The sequence below is a fragment of the Cyprinus carpio genome, chromosome B22, assembly GCF_018340385.1.
Source record: "Cyprinus carpio isolate SPL01 chromosome B22, ASM1834038v1, whole genome shotgun sequence".
Taxonomy (NCBI): domain Eukaryota; kingdom Metazoa; phylum Chordata; class Actinopteri; order Cypriniformes; family Cyprinidae; genus Cyprinus; species Cyprinus carpio.
Window position 1 is genome coordinate 11,693,925 of NC_056618.1, and position 24,596 is coordinate 11,718,520.

Here is a 24,596-nt window from a genome sequence, read left to right on the forward strand (position 1 = left end):
TGCAGATTAAGGGGTGGTAATTTTATAATGAGATCCCTTTGCCACGTTTTTTCAGATGCTTGCAGAAAAAGGCTTACCAAAACAAAGTTACCAGGTTCATCTTTTTCACGTTTACTGGGTTGGTAGATGCACTGGGGACCTGATTATAGCAAAAAGTCAGATTTTCATATGTCACCTTTAAGTTTACTGAAAATAAGAAAATATACTGTACTAAAAAAATCTTTTTATATAAAATAAGTATTTTATAAAATATTTTGGAATCAAAAATGTATCAAGATAAAATCAAAAACACATGTCTACAAAACCAAAAAAAAAAAAAAAAAAAAATGAAGTTGATATCACAAAAATTTTCAAAATCCTGTGAGATTTAGTTTTGACGCTATAAAAGGGATGCATTTTCCTGTCACAACTTTATACATTTCTGTCACAATAAATAATTATATCACTAAATATCACCAAATATGGCACCTTCAGACCTTTCAAACAGTAAGTGTTTCATTAAGAAAACATTTTGATTATAAAAAATATTGTAGTAAATTTTGTAATAAGATACTTGATACCACCACTGAGAGAGGAGCTCGCTAAAAGGATTTACAGTGATATTTCCATCATAATGTAATGTCTGATTTCAAAATTACTTCCTCAAGATCAATTTTGAGTGTTTAAGCTTTTGAATGATATCTAATTAAATATGTGATTTATGCTAAAAGTAGGTTATGAGGGGAAAAGAGCACCAAGCATAGCAGGATGCTGACAGTTAACAGGTTAAGATTTATAAACAAATAATAGTCATACAAATTGCCTACTTATTTTATTTATTTATTTAGTTTTTGTACAAACAGTCTGACTTCATTTTCAATTTAAAATCAAAATGCACATGAATAATTCACACATGATGAAACAGCCTGCAGGAATCAGGTCTCTTGGCTTTTAAAGACAAAAGTTTTTATGGCACTATGAGCAATAATGCTGTAATACATCTGTGATGCTGATATTGTAGACGCTCTTGTATTTTCCATGGAAAGTGTCGTGACGTGAATGAAAGCCATGATCAGAAATAAAGTAGAGCGGTCAGTGTATAAACTCCTGAGTTAACCAGATTACAGGCTCTGATGGGTCTTAGTGAAGATCTCTGACCTTGCTGTTTGATCTGAGTTTACTGTATTAACACAGATCTCCTTACCCACAATCCTCAGCTGAACCAAAGCAGAAGAGAAGTGAGGCGAACGCTGCCCAAAGAGTTCAACCCTCACATCTCTATATATATGTTGTTATGTTATGTTATGTTATATGTTTGGGGTACATTGAAGAATCAGGTTTATACTTAATAAAATGTCCTTATTTCACGAGGACTGATTATCAACAATTCAACCTGATAACAATCCAAAACAATCCAAATTTGCTCTAACAATCACCTCTCTCCAACTTCTGCTCAAATATTTAATGACTTTTTGGACACAAAAACTACATGACTTAAAGTGATATATTAAAATATTTGTAATTTTGCTCTCCCTAATGTTGTTCCAAACCTGAATGAGTTTCTGTTTTCTGTTGAACTCAAAAGAAGATATACAGATTTAAAGAAGGTTTAACCAAGAAGTTGACGGTAGCCATTGACTTCCATAGTATGTTTTTCATACTGTGAAAGTCAATGGCTACCGTCAACTGTTTGGTTACCAACATTCCTCAAAATATCTTCTTTAATGTTGAACCGAAGAAAGAAACTCATACAGGTTTGGAACAACTTCAGGGAGAGTAAATGATTTGAGGGAACTGTCCCTTTAAATGAGAATGACGTTAATATACACAAGAATAATATTAACATGTAGTAAAACAGTAAATAATAAATGATAACAGATTGTCTTACGTCGTTAATGTCGAAGGTCTTGAACATGGTCTTGACGTACTCGTTGGATGTTTCGGACAGATTCTTCAGGCCGAAGAACTTCTTGAACTCGTAGAAGGTGAGCTGACCGGACCGGACGGAACTCGTCATGAACTTGCGGTACCATTTATGGGAATGACAGGCGCTCAGCTCTTTCACTGACATGCCGGGCGAGTTTCCCATGATGCCGCTGCAGTGCCGGAGCTTCAGGAGAAACCGCTTCCCCGTGCAAACACACACTGAAATACAGCGTGCAGGACAGGGTGAGGGTGTCCCGTCCAATTACCACTGACGTCACTCCCTGCTGTTCTTTTCCGCTCTGGAAAATACAGCGAATTACCTCCTGATTACAGGGAATCCTAAATACAGTGTGTCAGCACGCCCCACTGACCTGATATCACGACCTCTGTCTGTCAGTCAAACAGAACATTATCTATCTATCTATCTATCTATCTGTCTGTCTGTCTGTCTGTCTGTCTATCTATCTATCTGTCTGTCTGTCTGTCTGTCTGTATGTCTGTCCTTCTATCTATCTATCGTCCTATCTGTCTATCTGTCTGTCTGTCTGTCTGTCTGTCCTTCTATCTATCTATCTATCTGTCTCTGTCTGTCTATCTATCTATCTATCTCTCTGTCTGTCTGTCTGTCTCTCTGTCTATCTATCTATCTGTCTGTCTGTCCGTCTGTCTATCTATCTATTTATCTATCTATCTATCAATATATCTATCTGTCTGTCTGTCTGTCTGTCTATCTATCTATCTATATGTCTATCTGTCTGTCTGTCTGTCCGTCTATCTATCTATCTAATCTATCTATCTATCTATCTATCTATCTGTCTGTCTGTCTGTCTGTCATGCTATCTATCTATCTATCTATCTAAATATCTATCTATATGTCTGTCTGTCTGTCTGTCTAAATATCTGTCTGCCTGTCTGTCTAAATATCTGTCTGTCTGTCTGTCTGTCTGTCTGTCTATCTATCTGTCTGTCTCTCTGTCTATCTAAATATCTATCTGTCTGTCTGTCTGTCTGTCTATCTATCTGTCTGTCTGTCTGTCTGTCTAAATATCTGTCTGTCTGTCTGTCTGTCTGTCTGTCTGTCTCTGTCTGTCTGTCTATATCTATCTATATCTACTATCTATCTATCTGTCTGTCTATCTATCTATCGGTCTGTCTGTCTGTCTCTGTCTGTCTATCTATCTATCTATCTATCTATCGGTCTGTCTGTCTGTCTATCTATCTATCTATCTGTCTGTCTGTCTGTCTGTCTGTCTGTCTGTCTATCTATCTGTCTATCTGTCTGTCTGTCTGTCTGTCTGTCTGTCTTTCTAGTGTTCCATATAATTATCTATCTATCTATCTATCTATCTATCTATCTGTCTATCTGTCTGTCTGTCTATCTATCTGTCTGTCTGTCTGTCTGTCTGTCTATCTGTTTTTCTATCTATCTATCTATCTATCTATCTATCTATCAGCACATGGTTCCCATTTGGTTATTATTTGTGAACCAGAAAAGGTTGGTTTTGTGATCATTATGTTCTCCAAACATTGCAGGAATGTTTTTGTGTAACAACCTTATAAAATGTTTATAGTTTAAAACTATATCAAATATATAACCATATAAATCTGAGTGAAGCGACACAGATAGCGTGCGGTGGGCGAGTGCAGGTTTATTGTGGTTTGGACACACACTGGCTCCTCCACATCACCGGGTTGCAGGCCTGCAGGTCGTTGTGTCTGCGTCTGTGGTCCGTGTGCCAGGAGAAGCCGAAGCCACACGCGGGTTTCTGAGCCGTGTAGAAGGGTCTCAGGGAGTTTCCGCTGGTGTCCAGAGGCATCTGGACACACTCAGGAGGAGCGTTAGGAGGTGACTCTGGAGATCTGACCGAGTGTCGCATCTTCACCAAAGCCTGGTCAGTGTATGAACACATGAGGAGTTACTAACTCAAACCAAGATGAGAAACACAGACTGTAAATGAGGTTCTTACCCAAGACCTCTGGGTTTCTGTTCCCGTCTGCATCTCCATCATATCTGTCTGTCCAGCAGCATCTGACTGAGTCTGATCTGCGTCCAGCATCTACTGTGACATCACAGAGGTGTAACCATTCATTCTAGAACCTCCATGTGTTCTCAGGTAACAAATTAACACTATTGGATATTTGTCACATTTAATGCAGACATTCAGAAAATGTGAATATTTAGTAAACTTACAATGTCCAAAGGTGTATATACAGTATAACATATGCAGCACAGCGGAATTCTGACATATTTCCACCACATCACATCTCAAATCATATTTGAAAACTGATGGAAATTATATAATGTAATTTTTTTTTTTTTTTTTTTTTTTTTTTTGGGGGGGGGGGGGGGGGGGGTGTTAAAGCAGCTATATATATATATATATATATATATATATATATATATATATATATATATATATATATATACAAGTTTTATAAAATACTATATATTAAATAAATTATAATATTTTGTATATAATTGATTTAATGTAATTTCTGAAAGTTACATTACATTTTATCTATGTTATATATGCTATATTACTATATGTATCAAAGTATTTTACTTTAATATAAGGTAGACATTTAATTAATTCTTGTTTGAAATAAATTAAATAAATTAATATAATAAATTATATAACTTTATAATAGAAAATCATATTATCTTTACAATATATTGTTTTTGATTATATATAATATTATTATTATTATTATTAATTTAGTTATTTAGTGCTATATAAATGATATAATGTTTATGAAGTTTAAATTATAAAGGTTTGTTGAGTTATATATTATGCATTATATTATCGAAAGTTTTAAAAATGACACACATATTATGATTAGGGATAGTTCTCCCAACAATTCTTGTTCCAAACCTGTCAGAATATATTTACAGACCACACAGCTGAGAGTATAGCCACTGACTTCCATAGCATGGGGAAAACAATACTATGGAAGTCAATGGCTACCAACTGTTTGGTTCCCAGCATTCTTCAAAATATCTTCTTTGGTGTTCAATGGATAGAAAGAAGAAACGCACACAGGTTTGTAACAACTCAAGGCTGAATAAATGATGAAAGAATGTTTACTTCTGGGTGAACTTCCCTTTAATCAAGCATCTCTAGTGTGTTTTGACATGATGAAATGAATGATGTTGGAGGAGCATAGAGGAAGTGATTCATAGATCATAAATCTTTTGAAGCATGTGTGAACCGTTCCAGAGAAACACGAGCAGCTGAACCAGGAACTGCCACACATTCTGAACATTCTCTGATCGCCATGACAACCTGGAGGAACAGGACAGACAGGTTTGAGTTCCGTTCCCATGCCGACCGGGAATGATTCACTCTTGCTCTCCGTCGACTGTGCTGGGATTTATTATCTCACGACTCTCTGATTCTCTTTATTCCTCAGGAGTGCAAGGATTCTGAGCACCACAAAGTTATTTGAAATACATTTAATGGAAACATTTAATCTATTTATAATTCATGACACAATTAACATGATCAATAACTGTTTCAAGACGATATGATATATGCTTTATGATTTTATACAGATACCTACAATTCTCTTAGAGATTTTTACTTGATTTCTCCTGTGCACCAGCAGCATTTTCACATATTTTAAAATAAATATACTTCTGATAAATATCATTAAACGTCATATAAATATAAGAAAACTAAAGATATCTGCTATTATCCAGACTAATTATGTTTCCATAACGAAGTTATGTCAACCATTAAACATCATATTTCATAAAATATATAGCATATAAAACTTCATAATCTAATATATATAGCACTACACGCAAATTTGCTGAATTTATAAAGCTTTTGATAATAAATGACTTAATGTGATATATAACTTAACAAATAATATATAATTAATTTTTATAACTTATATACTTGACAGTTTAAATCATTATATTATCTCTAAAAACCTATTGTATTTTATAAATTATTAAATTAGTTATTATTATGCATTATTTTTAAGTGGATGCTAAAAAATATATTTTTTTATTAGGTATAGCATAAATGTATATGTAGTTTGGAGCATTTATTTATTACGTTCCTGGCACATTGTACATTTATGAATTATTGATGTGTATTGTCCCTGACAAATATACCTGAAATAAAATTAATTATTATTCATTTTTAAATTTGCTATTTAATGCTAAATATGACATAATATTTATGAAGTTTACATATATATTATTTAATTGTCTATTTATTATATACCAAAAACATATAAATTCAGATACTTATGTACAATCAGGTTAATATAGATGAAATATAATATATTACATTAAATCAATGATACATATATATATATATATATATATATATATATATATATATATATATATATATATATATATATATATATATATATATCATAATATATACATCACTAAAATGATTATATATAAATTCATAATATAAGTTATGCTTAAAAAACCCTTTTGGAGGACTCTTTTTAAATCAGTTTATTAATTACTGTAAAGATTTATACAAACATTAGCACTGTAAATGTGGCCCATAATTCCTGAATGAGACTCAAGTTCACCATGACAGCAAATATTTAGGTTTCATTCTTCTTAACAGAGAGCAGAATGAGTAACAGTGAGGGCGTGTGTGTGTGTGTGTGTGTGTGTGTGTGTGTGTGTGTGTTCACCTGTCTGAGTGGGCGGGGTCACGGGCCGGTTCAGGTGCGGGGATATTTCCTCCTCCTCAGTGTTTCTCTGAATCAGTGCCGGTCTCGAGCTCACAGTCAGCTGCTGCTGAAACACTGAAATCATGAAATCACGCTGATCTCAGTCTCTGCGGATGAAATCACTTTCGTTACAACCATGAAGAAAGGATCGTTCAATTTCCTGGGTCGGAAGAATCCAAATCTGTTCGACACCAATGTGGAAATCAGGGACATGGGTAAGAGAGATTCACTCTGGTGTAGAGTTTAAATAGATCTGATATCAGTTTAATGTGTTCCTCGCGCGACCTTTGCACCTGTCAGGGAGCGCGCGTGCACGTGAGCGCGTCACACGTCAACACTTTTTATTCAGGAAACGAATAACCTTCACAACAGACTCTGGATTAGTTTGTTTTTGAAATCAATTTAGGAGCAAATTTGTTTTCTGACAGAAAACCCGCAAAACCGTAAACAAATAATCTGTTTTTGATTCGGAGGTCCGTGACGTGTCCGGTTACACTGACAGAAAACTACGACTGTGTTATTTGGACATATACCATGATAGTACCATGTTTCTGGGCGTATATCATGGTAATATACTTACGAAAATTAACCATGGTTTTACTACAAATTAAACCAAAAAAATAAAAACATGGTTACCAGTAGTTAAACCATGTCAACCACAAATTAACCATGGTTTTGCTACCCTAACCATAGTTTAACCATGGTATTTGTAGTAAAACTGTTTTTATACAAATGGTAATCAATACGCCAAAAAAACATGGTTACTACATTTTTACTACAATAAAATCATGGTCAATTTTCGTAAGGGACCATGTTCCTTAGGACATATACCACCATGTTTTTGGACGTATACCATGATAGTACCATGTTTTTGGACGTATATCATAGTAATACCATGTTCTTTTGGTATTACCACCATGTTTTTTGGACGTATACCATGATAGTACCATGTTTTTGGACGTATACCATGATAGTACCATGTTTTTGTACGTATATCATAGTAATACCATGTTCTTTTGGTATTACCACCATGTTTTTTGGACGTATACCATGTTAGTACCACATTTTTGGATGTATACCATGATAGTACCATGTTTTTGGACGTATATCATGGTAATTCCATGTTCATTTGGACATATACCATGATAATACCATGTTACTGGATATATAACATTATAGTACCATGTTTTGGGGCGTATAGCATGATAGTATCACGTTTTTGGACATGTACGTTAAAATACAGTGGTTTTGGATATGTACAATAGTGATACCATGTACAAAAATGGTAGTACCATTGTATTTTGAACATGTACCACTGTAGTACCATGTTTTTGGACATTTACCATGGTACTACATTGGTTTTGGGTTGTAAAACAATGGTAATAACATGTTTGTATTCTGGTTGTCATGTAAATATCATGGTACATCAGTTTTGGTACAAATAGTATATTTAAAAGTACTGTACTATTACGGATTTTCATAACTAACATATGAAATACACATTCATTCTTATTTTTATTTTTGTGAAGGAAGATCAGTACTTTAAAAACACGCGTCTGCTGTCATAATGCAGGTCAAACTTCCTGTTTGTAATGATTGACAGTCAGGGCGGCAGAATCTTTGGTAATTACATCATTACCGCGTTTAAAGTCGCTAATGAGCCAACACAGATAACTAAACAGATTATGAGACTGTTGATGGATCATATGCATGGAACACAAAGGTCTTGAGTTCAAATCCTGATTCACAAGACTCCTTTTTGAAAAATAATGGGAGTTTGTGTTCAGTAAAAGTTATTTTTGGCTTTTCAAGAATGTGTGATAAGACGAACCAGACACTGACCTTTGACTTGTCATGAAGACATCACGATGCTTATGAACCTGTTGTTCTGCTGTTTTGGTGGTCACACGGTCTTGAGTAGTGACACTGCATGCACCCACACAGACTGCTAGTTACCATGTTAACTAGGTAAATAACATATCTTTGTTTTTCAGACAACATGGAGCTGGTGTTTAACTCGGCTGCCATCCCGGAATCTGGAACCGCCAAAGTACGCTCGCGTCCAACTGTCAAACACTTCATGGTACGTCCCAAACACGCCGATCACCAGACTTCACCCATGATATGGTTTCTAACTTAAATAGAAAATAGCATTCAAACAGTTTTCTGGGTCACTTACAAAAATTATACGATAGGATTACCATGGTTTTTGGACATGTACTATGGTAACACTATTGGATTCAAGCTACCTGGTACAATGCAGTGATGGTTTTACTGGTGCAAATGTCCTAAAATACAGGCTAAAACCATGGTACATTTCCAAAAAACAGGGTAAAACCATGGTTCACGTTTGTAAATTATCACTGTACCAAAGTACCACCATGATACTTTTTCCTGTAAAAACAAATTCTGGGGTGACTTACAAAATAAACCATAGTACTGTATTATGATTTTTTTTGTTTGTTTGGTTTTTTTTTTTTTGGACATGTACTATGATACTACCATGGGCTCCAAGGTACTTCCAAAATACTTAATTCAGTAATGGTTTTACTAGAGCAAATGTCCAAATAAACAGGCTAAAACCATGGTAGGTGTCTAAAAAAACAGACTTAAACTATAGTACGTCCAAAAAAAGATAAAAACAGGGTAAAACCAATATACATGTCGAAAAAAGCATTGTATGGTACCATGGTACATTTCCAAAAAACAGGGTAAAACCATGGTTCACGTTTTGTAAAGTTTTTAGTGTTGAGGTCACTAAAAAAATATAGTATTACCAAGTTGTTTTTGTACATGTATAGTAGTAATGTACTTAATTTATTTAATTTACTATGGTAATACCATGATATTTTTAAGTACCTTGGAGTACCATGCAAGTACCATGCAAGTATACATCAATTATGGACACACAATCTGAATGCATTTTGGTGCATCGCCACTGTACATTTTGTATTTAATTATTTAATAGATAATAGAAGTCTTGAGAGAAATGTGCTGAAATCGTCCAGTACACACATTGCTAAAGACACACTTTTAGCTTCAGGATAAACACACCCTTAGTATATAAACACACTTTGACTCTGACAGAACACAGTGCACGCACACACACACACATCATCATCAGTTTAGGGTTCGTATCACCCTGGTGATGCCTACATCACAGCAAACATGCTCCCTTTGGGTGTCGGTAATCGACAGTCTGAACATGTTCAGACCTGAGCGATTCTTTCGTTCACTTCATGAGATCAGGATAGTGATGATTCACGTGTTCCTCTGGTTGTTCCGTGCTGAGGTTAGACGTCATATAGATGCAGGTTTGTTCTGGCTGAGTTATCCAAACCTGAAGATGCTGTTTTGAATACAAGTTTTGTTTGTGTACAGAACAGATCAGGCAGATTTACACACATCCTGTGTTTGAGCTAAGTATTGGTGTTTGCTACGGCAAGTGTTACTATTATTATGGCTCATATTTAGGGTTAGTATTAAACCTTTAGAGTTAAAAGGGTCATATGACATTGCTAAAAAGAACATTATGTTGTGTATTTGGTGTAATGCAACGTGTTTATGCGGCTTAAGGTTCCACATAATTTACATTATTGTTACTCCTCTATGCCCCACCTTTCTGAAACGCAACGATTTTTACAAAGCTCATCCTTCTGAAAAGCAAGGTGTGCACTGATTGGTCGGCTATCCAGTGCACTGTGATTGGCTGAATACCTCAAGCGTGCGGGCTTGAGAACGGTGTAGCCGGCAGATTCGATGAAGGAGCGGCCAGCGGGCTTGCAGCAACCACATGTGACGTTGTGAAGTTGATGTATTTCCTCAGCGACCAGCACAGATCAGCTCCAGACATGACGAAGCGGATATCATCCTCTTTTGGAAGGCTAAACAAAGTAGTTTAGCTTTCACAACGAAACACACAGCGTCTCCACAACATGGCGGCAACAACAATACTACAGCGAGAATAAAAGTTACGCCTTCTTTCTTTGCGTGAACATTTAGGCGGCGTTATACAAATTTTCCCACATAGTGACGTAGACATGTGGGGGTGCGTTTAGACGAGGCATTTTAAGAGGCCATGGACAAGTCTTAACTTTTATAAAGAATATCTCTTTGGGTTTGAGACATTAGTTTTTGAGACTTTCAGTTTATCTATGCACAAACAGCTTATAACACTCCAAAGAGAAAGGAAAATCAGTGTGTTCACTTTCTGGACTATAATACAGGTGAAAACCCTCTAGATGGGTTCATTTGGCCAATAAGTAACCACAGCAGGGACTTTTCGCATGAACAAACACCACTCCCATTTGCACGCAAGTTGCTTTGGATAACAGCATCTGGAAAACATGTAAATGTAGACCAACTGTACCACTGATTATAAAACACAACTTTCACAATGTTTATGTATGATGTTAGGTCACTGTAGAGTTTTTTCTTTGTGAGGAGGTCCACACCTGAAGGTTTGGTCAAGTTGTGTTATTTTTCTGGGGAGATGATCCCATAAAGACAGCAAAACTTGAAACTCAAAAACACGTTTTAGGGGTGTGTCCCTTTTTGCATGTCAGTGAACTGAAAGGACAGGAATGAAAGACGAGTTATTTTATAGTAATCCAACTGAAGTTATCTACAAGGAAAGATTATCAAAGTACTTCTGAATTAGACTTTTATCAGACACAAGTTGTGCTCAATTTTGTAGAGAAATTACATTCAGTGCCTTTGTTGTAGCAACCTGAATGCTTCATAACAATCATTCACATTATGGGGTTTTAGTGAGGAGTGTCCAAGAATAGGTCTCACCTGATTTACAGAAACACATCTGGAACATTATTTCACCCTATTCATGCCACGTGTGAGTATGAAATCAAGATGGGTCCTGCAGTTTCTAAACGGTTTTAAGCATTTGTCAGAGAAATAAAGACAAGAAAAAAAAAAGCACTAAGTCGAGAGAAGGGATCCACATTTTTTGATCGTCATAAGCTCTCTGAAACTGGTTGGTTTGGTGCCTAGAAATTCAAACTCTGACTCAGTGGCTCCTGCAATAAAAGGTGTGTTATTACTGTAGACTCCCTTGCCTTCTAACTGACTCCTTTAATCAAGATGTAGCTCACACATGCTTCTCTTTAAATCCCAGTCATCTGAGAATGCGCACGGCTATGCAGTTCCAACTCCCATGGTACCGGTTCTTCCACCCTTCAGTGAGCCCAAGATAAACGGTACAGGTGAGTTCACAACACAGAACTCAACAAACATGATGACCGGGAATAGTTATTAACTTCTTGTCTTTGATCAGGAAACAATAGAACGTAAATATGGGATCAAGAAAAATTATGTTTTTCAGCATGCTGAGGTGCATGTTTTAATGAACTTGTGGTTGATTTTCACATTGTCTTTTTATAGGAAGTACTACAAACCTCCTAAATGGAAGGATGCTTTCTGTTCCTGACCTACTCCAGGGGGAAATACTTATACCTCCTCCACCGAGCTCCGCTCCTCCACCCCCTCCATCATCTTTAGCCCCACCTCCTCCTTCATTCATCCCTCCCCCACCACAGTTCTTTGGTGAAATGGACCCTTCTTTAGATTGTGCAAGACTGCATCCCCCTCCAGTGGCACCCCCAAAACCACCATCACTTACCAGTTCCAATTACAGTGCAGATTTGGACCTGGCCTCCCTCAAACCTCCTCCAATGCCTCCTCCAAAACCTCCATCTGAAACTTCCAGCCTCAGAGGTTCCCTCCATAGCCTGGATGTCCAAGATGTCCCAGAATGCCCCAAGTTCAACCCACCACCACCTCCTGTTAAAACATCACCTGTTCTCGAAAAAGCTCAGAAAGCAGAACCTCAAAAACCCGTCCGAGTGAACTCCATACCTAATCTGGACATCCAGTCCCAAACTCCTGTGCCACTTGTTGCTTCCAACCAAACACCATCTAGCTTCAACCCTCAGAACACAGCAAAACTCTACAGCGTGCAGAAGAGCACACTACTTGGTGGACAGACAGATAGGGAAAAAAAAGTCCAGTCCATTCTGCTGCTGGAAGATTCTGCTGGAAACACAGTTGGTGTAGTCAATGGGAATAGTGGGAAAAATGCTGAATCTTTCCAACCAGGGGTGCCACCAACCAAACCAGCCCGTCGGAACAGTTCAGCCAATCAGTTAAAGGATGACCAGCCAGACATGACACAAGCTCCAAGTGAACAAGCCAAGGTAGAGCCCAAAATCAATCCTGAGCCTGTAACACCACAAAACATCCCCACTGAGGTACCAGCACCAATCAAAGTTTCACCCAAAATAGAGAAAAGGATACCTGATGTTAGGCAGGTGATGACCCCAGTTGAGTCCCCTGGCAGGCCTCGCAAGTACAGCCCTATCTTGAACCACCGACATCTAAACACACGGGGCGCAGACAGCTCAGTAAAGAAAGAGACCTCCATCTCACCTTTCGCCTTGCTGATGGCTGCAAAGGAAAGAGAAAAGCAGAGAACTGTTCTGTCCCAACAGAACAGCAATTCAACAGAGCCAGTGACTTCTGTGATCCAACCTAGTGTAGAAAAACCAAACTCCTTCACTGTAATTCCTCGAGAGCCAACACCAGACAGTCCCAATGCACAATTAAAGTCGACCACAAACACGCAACCACTCACCTCGCTATCAACTAAAGTCGATGTTCCACATGTGTCCTACTCAAAGCCAGAGCTAAGCTCAACCCCTCTACAAAGCCCCATGAACAACTCTGTTAGTGGTCTGGGTGTCCCTGTTAGAGATGTGGAAATTGGAGAAGGCTTGGTCTTCATTCCACCACCTCCTGAATTTGCCAACTCGGACTCTGAGGAGGAACCTCCAGTTCCCCCACCAAGTCACCCCGCTCCTGCTCCACCTGTGAAAAGTGTCCCTCCACCTGCTAAAACCTTCTTACCTGCTACACCTGCTCCAATTATCAACTGCCCCCCACCAAGTCACCCGGCTCCTGCTACCCCTATAAAACCTGCCCCTCTACCTTCTAAACCCTTACCTATTCCAATCACCAATGGCTCTCTGCCAAGCCACCCTGGTACTGCTCCAAAACCTGCCAAACCCTCCCTACCTCCGACACCTCCACCTATCACCAATGGCCCCCTCGTTTCCCCCAAACCTAAACCACCTAGCTTTCCTCCCAAGGCCCCAGGACCTCCCCCAAATATCCAGCCCCAGTCCAAACCACCTGTTCAAACTAAAGCCACTCAACCCCCTGCACAAGTGCCTCCATCCGTCTCCGCTAGCCAGGCAACACTTCTCAGTATCCTGCAGAAGAAGATGCTAGAGATGGACCCCAAATTCTCAGCTGTCAGGGAGGTGGAGACCAACGGAGATGACTGGAACTCTCCGCTGTCTGATGATGAGGCCACATCGCCCCTTACCACATACAATCCTATGACAAACCGCAGTGCCACCCTGCCGGCGCAAACTTGTGGAGTGGACATGAAGGAGCTGGAAAGCAAAGTGGCCAAAAAAGCTCAAAATTTGGCCACTTCGGCTAAATCCCAGAACAGGTAAAGTAAAAGTGAACACAAGTGACAAAGTTAACATGAAACTGTACTCACAATTACTTCTGTAATGTGTACTTTTTGAGTGAAACATGACTGAAAATTTCAGACAGGATTTTATACATGGGGGAAAAGAAAAGATTCACATTGTGAGGTATAAAGTCGCAATTGGGAGACATATAGTAGCAATTACTTTATTTCTTTTTTACTTTGAGGCGGAAACAGAGTTCCATAGGAGACTTAGTGACATCAGATTTCGTACAGAAAGATTACGTAACTTTTTTTTTTCTTTGAATAACGCATACAATCATTTAGTCATCACAGTCAACACCTCCCTCCCAGCACATGCACATAGCTGAGATGAATCACCAGGAAGATAAATAAACTGCCTCTGATACTGGAACAACATTCAACAGTTGTTTCCATGACATTTATGATTTACAATGTACATCAGGGCTGGGCAACGTCGGTCCTGGAGGGCCACTGTCCTGCAGAGTTTAGCTCCAACCCTAATCATGGAGGGCCACCGTCCTGCAGAGTTTAGCTCCAACCCTAATCTTTATTTTGTTTGATTATTGTTTGAGCTGTACTCTGCAGGACAGTGGCCCTCCAGGACCAACTGATGTACATGAAACTGCTAAAGTTGATTTATTTGGATGCTTAAACAAACCAACATGCAGCATTCATTTACTTACCGCATTTCATTCCAGCCGATGCCCCCAAAAATCTTATGTAATAATGAGGAATTATTGGTTAAAGTGTGGAACCAATAGGCAATTACTTGAAGTTCTAATACTTCATGCTTTTATAACTTTGAAAAAGTGTTTACTAAAGAATAATGGGACTCTTCTTTATCTTTTAGTAACGAACCATCAACCAAACAGCAGTTTGGAATGACATTTACCGTGACACCAGGAGCCAAACAACCAATAACACCCGTTATCAAAGATGGTTCATCCTGATCCATTATTCCAGAGACGTGCCTTACCTGTACATACTGTATGTACCTACCTGACAGATATTTAACATTTTGCACCCCGTCTGGAGCTTTATTACTGCTGTTGCTAAAGTATTACTGTAACTTTCCACCTGGACATTTCTTCAGCCGTCAGTATATTCAGATTGTGCCGAACTCTTACGACCGCAGCTTCATCACGGACTTTCTAGAGCTGCTAAAATCGAACAATGGAGCAACTTTACCTGTATATGCTATACACAGAAACACATTTTAACGTCAAACCTTTTCATTAGTTTAATCCAGTTTCTAATCAGCTGTTTAGTTCGTAATTGTAACTTCTGCATAATATTTTTGAATGTCTTTAATCATTAATGTACAAAATTACTCTATAGCTCTCGATATGAGAGCTTCTTTCAGTGGTGCTGGATTTTTTCCAGGTCAAAACGTGATGTATTTTTATTAATTTATAAAAAGTATGCCTTAAAATCCGATCAAATGGTTGCGAAGCCTCGAACACATTACTGTTGGTACTTCAAAATGAAGAAAAATGCTTTTGCTGCTTTTCATAGTTATTTTTTGAATCTGAAGCAAGAATCAAAAAAAAGAAATAATGCAAACTTTGTATTTGCATGAATATACTGGTTAAAAGTGTACTTGAAGAAATAAGCTAGCATCGGCTACAAACAGGTTTTTCTGGAAATCTCCACAGGTTTAATTGTGTGATATATGCAATAGGTCAATAATTGTGCTTCATTAATCTGCAAACTTATTTGTATGACTGTTCATGTTAAATTGTTTTTTTGGACATTTAACCATTTGTTACCCCTGAAAGTAAGAATATAACCGCAATATTGTATAATAAAGATATGCGAGAGCATAAATATACAGATGACAGAAACTTTATTGAACAGTTAATCTTGGAAATGTGAGAAATGTCTGTTTGCCCAAATATGAAACGAAAAAAGCATTCATGCCCATTTCTGTGATGAGGCATTATTTGATGGTGACGGAACAGGGGTCAACAAGGCCAAGCCGCCCGGGGCCCAACACACGCCACGCATGAAATCCCGGTGCCGCTGGTCCCTGAAACTAAACACGGACCATACGACAGACTCAGGATCAGTGCTCTCAAGATATAAACGCACTTCTGGATCGACAGCACTTAGATTACATATTACCAAGCCATTATTATGAATGTGTACCAGGATAATATCGTTATGGACATATACCATGGAAATAATGTTTTTTTTAAGGACATTAACAGCGAGTACAATGAGAACAATGTAAATATCATGGTACATGAATATGAATTCAAAATTCAATGTTAATGTTAAGGTGTTTTAAATAATTTTGTAACTATGTTTAATCAATATTATTAAATTTATACATACACATATATCCCTGTGTGTGTGTGTATATATATATAGATAGATAGATTTTTTAATAATAATTAAAATAAATTATAAACAAACAGAAAAAGTAAAAACAAAAATGTTTTTACAGATATACAGATATACACAGACAAACCATATATATTCAAATAATTTTACTAAATTCAATCAATAACATTTAATTTAATATAATTAGTAAATATTTGAAATATACATTTAAATTACACATATCCACTTTGTTTTTTTGTTTTTTAATAACTTTTCTATTTTTTTATATTATTTATTTTTTAATTACACATATATAGACACATTTATATAATACATATAAATATATGCAATATTTTTAAATTATGTAAATCTAAATTAATTTCTAATAAAATAATTTTAATAAAATATTGCATATAAACAACGTAATTTCAAATAATGTTTATACTAACATTCTCTCAATTTTACTTAATTTGACTTTTTTTAAAAATATAAATTAAAAACACATTTCATTTTTTGTCTATAAAAATATGTATTATTTCTAATTAAACATTTTATTAATACACTAAATCGAAAAATATTAAATATTATATTAAATAAATATGTTTATTATTTAATTGTTTGCAGTTAAATTAGATATGTATTGAAATATTTAAGCCACAAAAACTGTTTACTGATTGTCAGTTTCATGTACTTTGGGGTGTGTGGATTTCCTCTCCTCTCATTGGTCGATGCAGGGACAGCCAATGAGGAGAGAGGCTTGTGTCAATACTCACATTTCTCTGAGCTCTGCAGTAACCACGGCAACGGGAGCAGTCTTCACTGATAGAGGCCAGCTGGGGTGAACTGCAGGTGACAGCCCATAATAATCAGCAGTCATCATCAGCAGCAAACTTCACACACAGACACAATGGTCTTAAAAACACTGCGGTGTATTCTTCTGTACCTGTCCGAGGGGAACGTCAGTCTGGAGACCCCCCGGCGGCGGTGAGCATTTATTGTCTGACGTCTGCAGGTCCCTCATCACCTGACACCAGACACACGTCAACACCAGAGCATCATGGGACAGAGCAGTGCATCGTGGGAAATGACACACACACACACACACACACACACAATTACTACTGTGTCCACAGTCCTGAGAAAATGTAAATAAAAAAATTATATATATATATATATATACATAAAGTTTGTGTTTTCAGCATCATTACTCCAGTCTTCAGTGTCACATGATCTTCAGAAATCATTCTAATATGATGATTTATTACAATTGTGCTGCTTAATATTTTTTTGGAACCTGTGATACTTTTTTTCAGGATTCTTTCATGGATAAAAAGTTAAAAAGAACAACGTTAATTTAAAATATAAATCTTTTCTAACAATATAAGTCGTTATCATCACTTTTTGATCAATTTAACACATCCTTGCTGAATAAAAGCATTCATTTCTTTAAAAAAAAAAAAAATTACTGACCCCAAACCTTTGAATTGTAGTGTATATTGTTAGAAAATATTTCTATTTTGAATAAATGCTCTTCTTTTTAACTTTTTATTCATCAAAGAATCCTGAAAAAAAAAAAATCACAGGTTCCAAAAAAATATGAAGCAGCAAAACCATAATAAATCATCATATTAGAATGATTTCTGAAGATCATGTGACACTGAAGACTGGAGTAATGATGCTGAAAATACAGCTGCGCATCACAGAAATAAATTACACTTTAACAGATATTTACAAAGAAAACAGCTGTTTTAAATTGCAATAATATTTCAGAATTTTACTGTTTTTACTGTATTTCTGATCAAATAAATGCAGTCTTGATGAACAGAAGAGAATCAAAAAAAAAAAAAAAAAAGTTAAACATCTTCCAGATCGTAAACTTTTGAACGGCAGTTTATATTAAATAAACATATTAATAATATAAATAAAAAAAACCAAATTGAAACCTAAAATGTAAAATACAAACAATATCCATAAATAATATACACTAAATACACATTATATACAGAGGAATAACATGACATCTTTGGAGCAATATAAAATAATATCCAGCATTGTAGTTTAGGAACAATAAAAGTATTTACTAATAAATCAGTCAATTTTCTTATATTTAAGGCAAGACACTACATGCAAAAAATATATATATATATATTTTTGTCCTACATTACTAAGTTTTGACCAATTTGGCTTTCAATGTGTTTTTTTTGAATAGTGGTGGTAATAAATTGTTGAATAATTTTTTTTATTTTTTTTTTTGTTGTGTATCAATTTGCATCTGTAGACAAAATACATTTTTAACTGTTTTATTTTTTCTTTTTTTTCTTCTTTTTTTTGTTGTTGTTTTTTGCATATTATAGTGTATTTAATGACACAACGCCTCATTTGTATTTTTACACATAACATTTCAGAAAACGTAACATTTGCTTTTCTTAATATATAACAGTCATCGGTGATGTTAGTGACCGATTTGTTACTCTGCTCAGCTGTGATGGTTTGCTACATTTAATGCACGTGTGTTTAGATTGTCACGGTTTATTCTGTCCTGCTCTTTAATCCACTCCGTCCATACAGCAATTCTCTTAAATCATTATGAGCTCTAATGAGTTAAATGATTGTTAATATCACACTGAATTCCAGCAGACTCCCGCAATGAATGAACGAGACGCGTGTGAGTGCTGCACTTCCGGTTCCAGCGCCGAGAGACACTTCAAAATAAAAGCCGAGTGCGCTTCAAAATAAAAGCCGAGAGCGCTTCAAAATAAAAGCCGAGAGCGCTTCAAAATAAGAACTGCAATTCTAAATACAATGGTATTATTGGTATACTATATAAATTACTATATGTAAGTATTATCTTATGCTTATGATAAAAATACAAACATTTAGTATGTACGTGCTGCTAGTTCATTCGTAGGTAATATATAGTGTAAAATATATTTATAATTACTGGCGTCTTTCTCCTGTAGCGCCAGTTTTACACATTAATGCCTCATTCTGACGGAAAAGATAGATATGAGGGAAAAATGCGTTTCAATGCTCTGCATTTAGTCGCCCAACATATTAAACAATCGGTCGATAATGAACTTCATAACATTTTTAGTAAGTTATTAAAATCACAACTCATCTGCTGGCTTATTGCAAATTAAAAATGTACATATATATTCCTTTTTAGTGTTAATGTCCTTAGTCCTTTATTGGTTTGAAAATAAATATTAAGTAAAAAAAAAAAAAAAAACAATACAAACACTTGACTGTGGTGCATGATGCATCTCTAAATACAAAACCTTAAAGCGCGTTTATATGTTCACAGTCTGCATGTTATATAATCACAGTGATCACAGATGCTCCTTGTCTGTCACAGAGCTCACAGTGATGCGTAAACATGCTGAAACCTCACTCAGACCACCTCAGACCTGGTCTTTGGTGCGATATAAACATCATCCCTCCTGCAGGACGGGTCTGGAGTGTCTTTAGAAGGCGTGTCTCCGGTCAGCAGAGCTTCTGAGCGTGGTTTCAGAGAGTTTGTGTTTGTCCAGTCGGGTCATCAGAGAGCTGAGCTCCGGGTCATCAGAGCTGAAGGGCTGAAACACCAGCTCCAGCAGCCCTAAAACTGACCCCAGGACAGCCAGCACCGAGCCCACCAGATAGACCTTCAGGAGACCGCGGCTCGGCTTCTGCCTCAACATCTCTCTGATGAAAGGAAACAGCTCCCTCGCCGTCTCCATGATGATCTGATCTGTTCAGAGAACACGGTTCAGCTGATCATCAGACACATGAAACATCTGATCAATATGAGTGTTTGCTCACCTGCTGAAGTCCAGTCCTGAGCTCGGCTCTATGAGACTGTGACTCTGTTATTCAGGCTTTATACAGCAGATCCCGGCTCAAACCGCCCACAGAGACGTGAGGAACATGATCAGCTGCTGGGAGAGACTCCAGCTGGCCTCACACACACAAATACACACACACGTCCACCACGGTCACTGTGTCTGGATCAGGACTGCTTTATTTGCTTTATTGAGACCACTGGGTCATATATTCAGGTCTATTTTGTTCTATTTTATTATGAGCTGCAGTGTTAAAGAAAGAAAGCAAGATCCCATAATAATATCCTAGCAACCATCAATAACACTTAGTTACAAACATTCACGCCACCCACAACCTCCCATAATATTCTAGCAATGCCCTGGCAACCATCTAGAACACCTTTGGAACAACACTTTGAACATACTAGCAACCACTCATAATACCCTAGCAACACCATGGCAACCACCCAGAACACTTTAGTTCCACATAAAATAAACTAACAACTCCCTGGCAACCAACAATAATACTCTTGCAACGCCCTGGCTAAAACCCCCCAGGAACACTTTAGTAACCACATAAAATAAACTACCTAACTCCCTGGCAACCGACAATAATATTCTAGCAATGCCCTGGCAACCACCCAGAACACTTTAGTAACCACATAAAATAAACTAACAACTCCCTGGCAACAGACAATAATACTCTTAGCAACGCCCTGGCAACCACCCAGAACACTTTAGTAACCACATAAAATAACCTAACAACTCCCTGGCAACCGACAATAATACTCTTAGCAACGCCCTGGCAACCGCCCATAAACACTTTAGTAACCACATAAACAAAAACCTAACAACTCCCTGGCAACCGACAATAATACTCTTAGCAACGCCCTGGCAACCGCCCAGAAACACTTTAGTAACCCACATAAAATGGCAAAACAACTCCCTGGCAACCAACTGCCCAGAACAATAATAATCTTAGCAACGCCCTGGCAACCACCCAGAACACTTTAGTAACCACATAAAATAACCTAACAACTCCCTGGCAACCAACAATAATACTCTAGCAACGCCCTGGCAACCGCCCAGAACACTTTAGTAATGACCATAAAACACTTTTTGCAACCACTAACAACACCCTAGCAATGCACTGGCGACCACCCGTAAACCTCAGCAACACCTTGACAACCGCACTTTAGAACATTATAGCTAAACTCCCTGGCAACACCCACAATACCCTAAATAATACACTGGCAACCACCCAGAAAAACTTAGTAGCAACGTAGAACACCCTATCAACCATTTATAATACCCTGGCAACCACCCAGAACGCTTTAATAACCAGTAGGAACACCCACTCCCTGGCAACTAAAAATAGTCCCTTGCAATGCCCCGGCAACCACCCATTACTCACTAGTACTTCCCTGGCAACGACCCAGATCACCCTAGCAACCACCCTAGCAATGCTCTGTCAATTACCCCGAACACCTTAGTGACCACATAAAACACACTAGCAAGTAACAACCACCTAAAACTCCCCAGCGACTCCCTGGCGTTCATTCACGGTACCCTAGCAACCACCCACAATAGTTAGGAAACGCTGTGTCAACCACCCACCTCCCCAGTTATCATCAGCAAACCAAACAGAGTCTTACATTAGTATCATTAGCATTAGCGTGCAATGTGAATATGAGTTCAGTTGATATTAGCGCGGCTCTCAGAGCATGTGAGTGTGAGTGGCTGGAAATTCCTGAGTGAACGGCGACATTAATCAGATTATTTCCAGACGACCAGCAAAACAAGCTGTTGTAGTGATTGTGAGGCGGGAGTTTCCCGTGGTTCTTAAAGAGACGGCGTTTAACTGGAAGTCTGAACACACTCACAGTATATCTGATCAAACACACACTTGTATTAGCGTCACACACTTCAGTGAGGCACTGTATTTGTGATTGGTTCTTGAATTATCCATTACATGCCCAACTGAACCAAGCACATAAAGCCGGTGAAAATAAGCTCCATTAAACTTATGGTGCATAAATCCTGCTGTGATGTTCCAGACATGTGTGAACGTGCAGCACTGGTGGAGCAGTAGATATAACACAAACACATTCAGCATTCCAGAGGAGGAACATCTGTAGACACAACACACACAACACAGACTGGAGCCTATGAATATTAATGAATGTTTGTGTGATTACGATTTATGGATATAAGTGTCTATGTGTGTTTATAAAATGTTTATAAATGTCTTTGTGTTTATCAATATTCATATGTATGTATGTTCTTATGAATGTCTTTCAATATCTATGAATGTTTATGTGTGTTTATTAATGTCTGTGTGTGCATTTATGAATGTTTATGTGTGTCTACGTGTGTGTTTATCAATATTTATGAATGTTTCTGTTTATGAATGTCTATATGTGTCTTTATCAATATTCATGAAGGTGTTTAAGTGTGAATGTTTGTTTGTGTTTATGAATGCATGTATGTTTATGAATCTCTATACATGTGTCTATGCATGCTTGATATGAGACCCCCACGTGGCCTGGTTGCCATGGTGATCTGGCAGCAGTGTTCAGGTTTGGCACCGCTTTCTGCATGTGTTGAGTCACTGTCTCACCTCAGACGGCACACAACCCGACACACACACACCACACACACACACACACACACACACAGAGCTGAAATCAGTGCCTGCAGGCCAAGAGTTTTATCACATACACACACACCACACACACACACCCACGCGCACGAACACACACACACACACACACACACACCCACGTGCACACACAACACACACACACACACACACACACACACACACACACACACACACACATACAGGTGAGCAGGTCCTGAATTAAAAGCCGAACACACACAGCACACGCTGCATTTGAACACTTCACACACACAGAACTACAGCATTCACACACTAACGGGTGAGTTCTGCATTTTTACCACGGTAAACTACTGCAGTAACCCTGATTTGACTGTCCTTCAGTTGTGTTTCAAAGAAAAAGCTCAGCTACACAGTGGTTTTATTCGTTTAGATCGTTATATTGTCTGGATGAAGACGTGGATTTTTCTCTCATTAGCAGGTTTGTTTTTAATCACATATAGACAAAAGCCAAAACGTACCATCAATAATAATATTACAGTTTTTGTTAATAATCTAAATTAGATTTTAGAAAAATATTTTCTGCTTTCGTGTTAATTTTAGTGGACGTTTTATGTCATTTTGTTGTTCGTTTTTGTCGATTTTATTAGTTTTTGTTGTTTTTTTTAAATATGCCTAGATATTTTTTATTCATTTGCATTTCATTTTTTGTTTTAGTAAGTTAAACTAAATGAAAATAAGAAATGTTTGCCTTGGAAAGTATCTAAAATTAAATAAGTTTCAAGTATTATTTCAAGTAATACATTTTTTTTTAGTCTTTATGCTATAGTAATAGTCTTTATGCATGTATGAATATTTTTGAATGTTGTGTTCTAGAATATTTATAAATGTTTTGTGTTAATGAATGTCTAAATGTGTGACTATTATGAATATTATGGTAAAATTATGGTTTTTGGTCCTGTATTACAGTAAATCAGTGGTATTCTTGATGTATTCTGTCAATTCCATGAATGTGTTAATCAAAAGTAGCATGATTTCACCGTTGTTTTTCCGATGGTAAAGTGTTGTTTTGTGAGGTGAATGTTGTGTTGTGGTGTTCTCTTCAGCTCTGTCTGCGGTGTGTGCGGGACAGCAGGACTGCTGGCGCGGGGCGTGTTACCCTGCGATGGGCGACCTGCTGCTGGGGCGAGAGCAGAACCTGCGCGCCTCATCCACATGTGGTCTGATGGGGTCTGAGGTGGTCTGCACTCCACACGGAGAGGTGAGACTCGCCTAGACCTGAAAAACACAAGGCTCTTTCAGTTAGAAGCATATCTCGGGTCTTCAAGGAAGCTAAAATATGATTTTGTTTGGTGCTAAACGGGGTTCTTCTATTGTTAAGTGCCAGAGAGATCCACACCCAGAAAGAGCATGTTGAGATGAAAGCAGAAGGAGTGGCTCAGACATTTCTCCGAAAACACACTGAGATCTTGGTATCTCGTCAAATCTGAAAACACTAAATATAACTGCGGAGCTTTTGTGATGCTGGTTTGCCGGCAGCTATATTTTGAGGCTGATTCATTTTGAGTTGAACATGTTTTATTCAGGTTATTGCTGATGGTTTAATGGCGTGTAATTAAAATACATTTTCACACTGACATAATAATGAACAAACCCGGATTCTGCAGCCTGAGGCCATGCTCATCAACTCAACAGAGAC

At 37.5% G+C, this 24,596-nt stretch overlaps 3 protein-coding genes, 1 long non-coding RNA gene and 1 pseudogene across 15 annotated transcripts in view; 2 read left to right on the forward strand and 3 right to left on the reverse strand.

Moving 5' to 3' along the window:
• Positions 1–17,444, reverse strand: part of LOC109103037 (guanylyl cyclase-activating protein 1-like) — a 20,972-nt gene extending 3,528 nt beyond the window's left edge. Inside the window, exons 1-7 of one of the 3 annotated variants that reach the window (XM_042748710.1) lie at positions 17,421–17,444; positions 17,251–17,320; positions 6,577–6,690; positions 4,992–5,189; positions 3,873–3,962; positions 3,577–3,794; positions 1,868–2,204 (exon numbers count right to left, since the gene is read on the reverse strand). In XM_042748710.1, the coding sequence (XP_042604644.1) occupies positions 1,868–2,068 (201 nt within the window). In that variant the 5' untranslated portion in view covers positions 2,069–2,204; positions 3,577–3,794; positions 3,873–3,962; ... (2 more) ...; positions 17,251–17,320; positions 17,421–17,444. Of the gene's footprint in view, positions 1–1,867; positions 2,205–3,576; positions 3,795–3,872; positions 3,966–4,991; positions 5,190–6,576; positions 6,714–17,250; positions 17,321–17,420 lie in introns of those variants that run through there. The other 2 variants (XM_042748708.1, XM_042748709.1) reach the window with 2 other exon arrangements.
• LOC109103223 (NLR family CARD domain-containing protein 3-like) overlaps positions 1–24,596 on the reverse strand; it is a 1,793,396-nt gene that overhangs the window by 252,456 nt on the left and 1,516,344 nt on the right. The gene's annotated exons all lie outside the window — the stretch shown is intronic.
• Positions 1–24,596, reverse strand: part of LOC109081476 — a 257,452-nt pseudogene that overhangs the window by 220,157 nt on the left and 12,699 nt on the right.
• Positions 6,697–15,983, forward strand: LOC109103036 (formin-like protein 20). Its single transcript, XM_019116351.2, has 5 exons — positions 6,697–6,830; positions 8,610–8,698; positions 11,747–11,834; positions 12,013–14,146; positions 15,003–15,983. Exons 1-5 carry the CDS (start codon positions 6,752–6,754, stop codon positions 15,100–15,102), a joined length of 2,490 nt encoding a protein of 829 aa, XP_018971896.2. The 5' UTR covers positions 6,697–6,751; the 3' UTR covers positions 15,103–15,983.
• Positions 23,087–24,140, forward strand: LOC122141394. Its single transcript, XR_006157776.1, has 3 exons — positions 23,087–23,219; positions 23,331–23,378; positions 24,004–24,140. It is a non-coding gene; the product is annotated as an uncharacterized LOC122141394 (long non-coding RNA).

Excerpts from the sequence above, each read along its gene's own strand:
- LOC109103036 (XM_019116351.2), top strand. The coding sequence starts at position 6,752 with ATGAAGAAAGGATCGTTCAATTTCCTGGGTCGGAAGAATCCAAATCTG. Across the intron at positions 8,699-11,746 it reads CAACTGTCAAACACTTCATG|TCATCTGAGAATGCGCACGG; the intron begins GTACGTCCCAAA and ends TTTAAATCCCAG. Across the intron at positions 14,147-15,002 it reads TCGGCTAAATCCCAGAACAG|TAACGAACCATCAACCAAAC; the intron begins GTAAAGTAAAAG and ends TTTATCTTTTAG.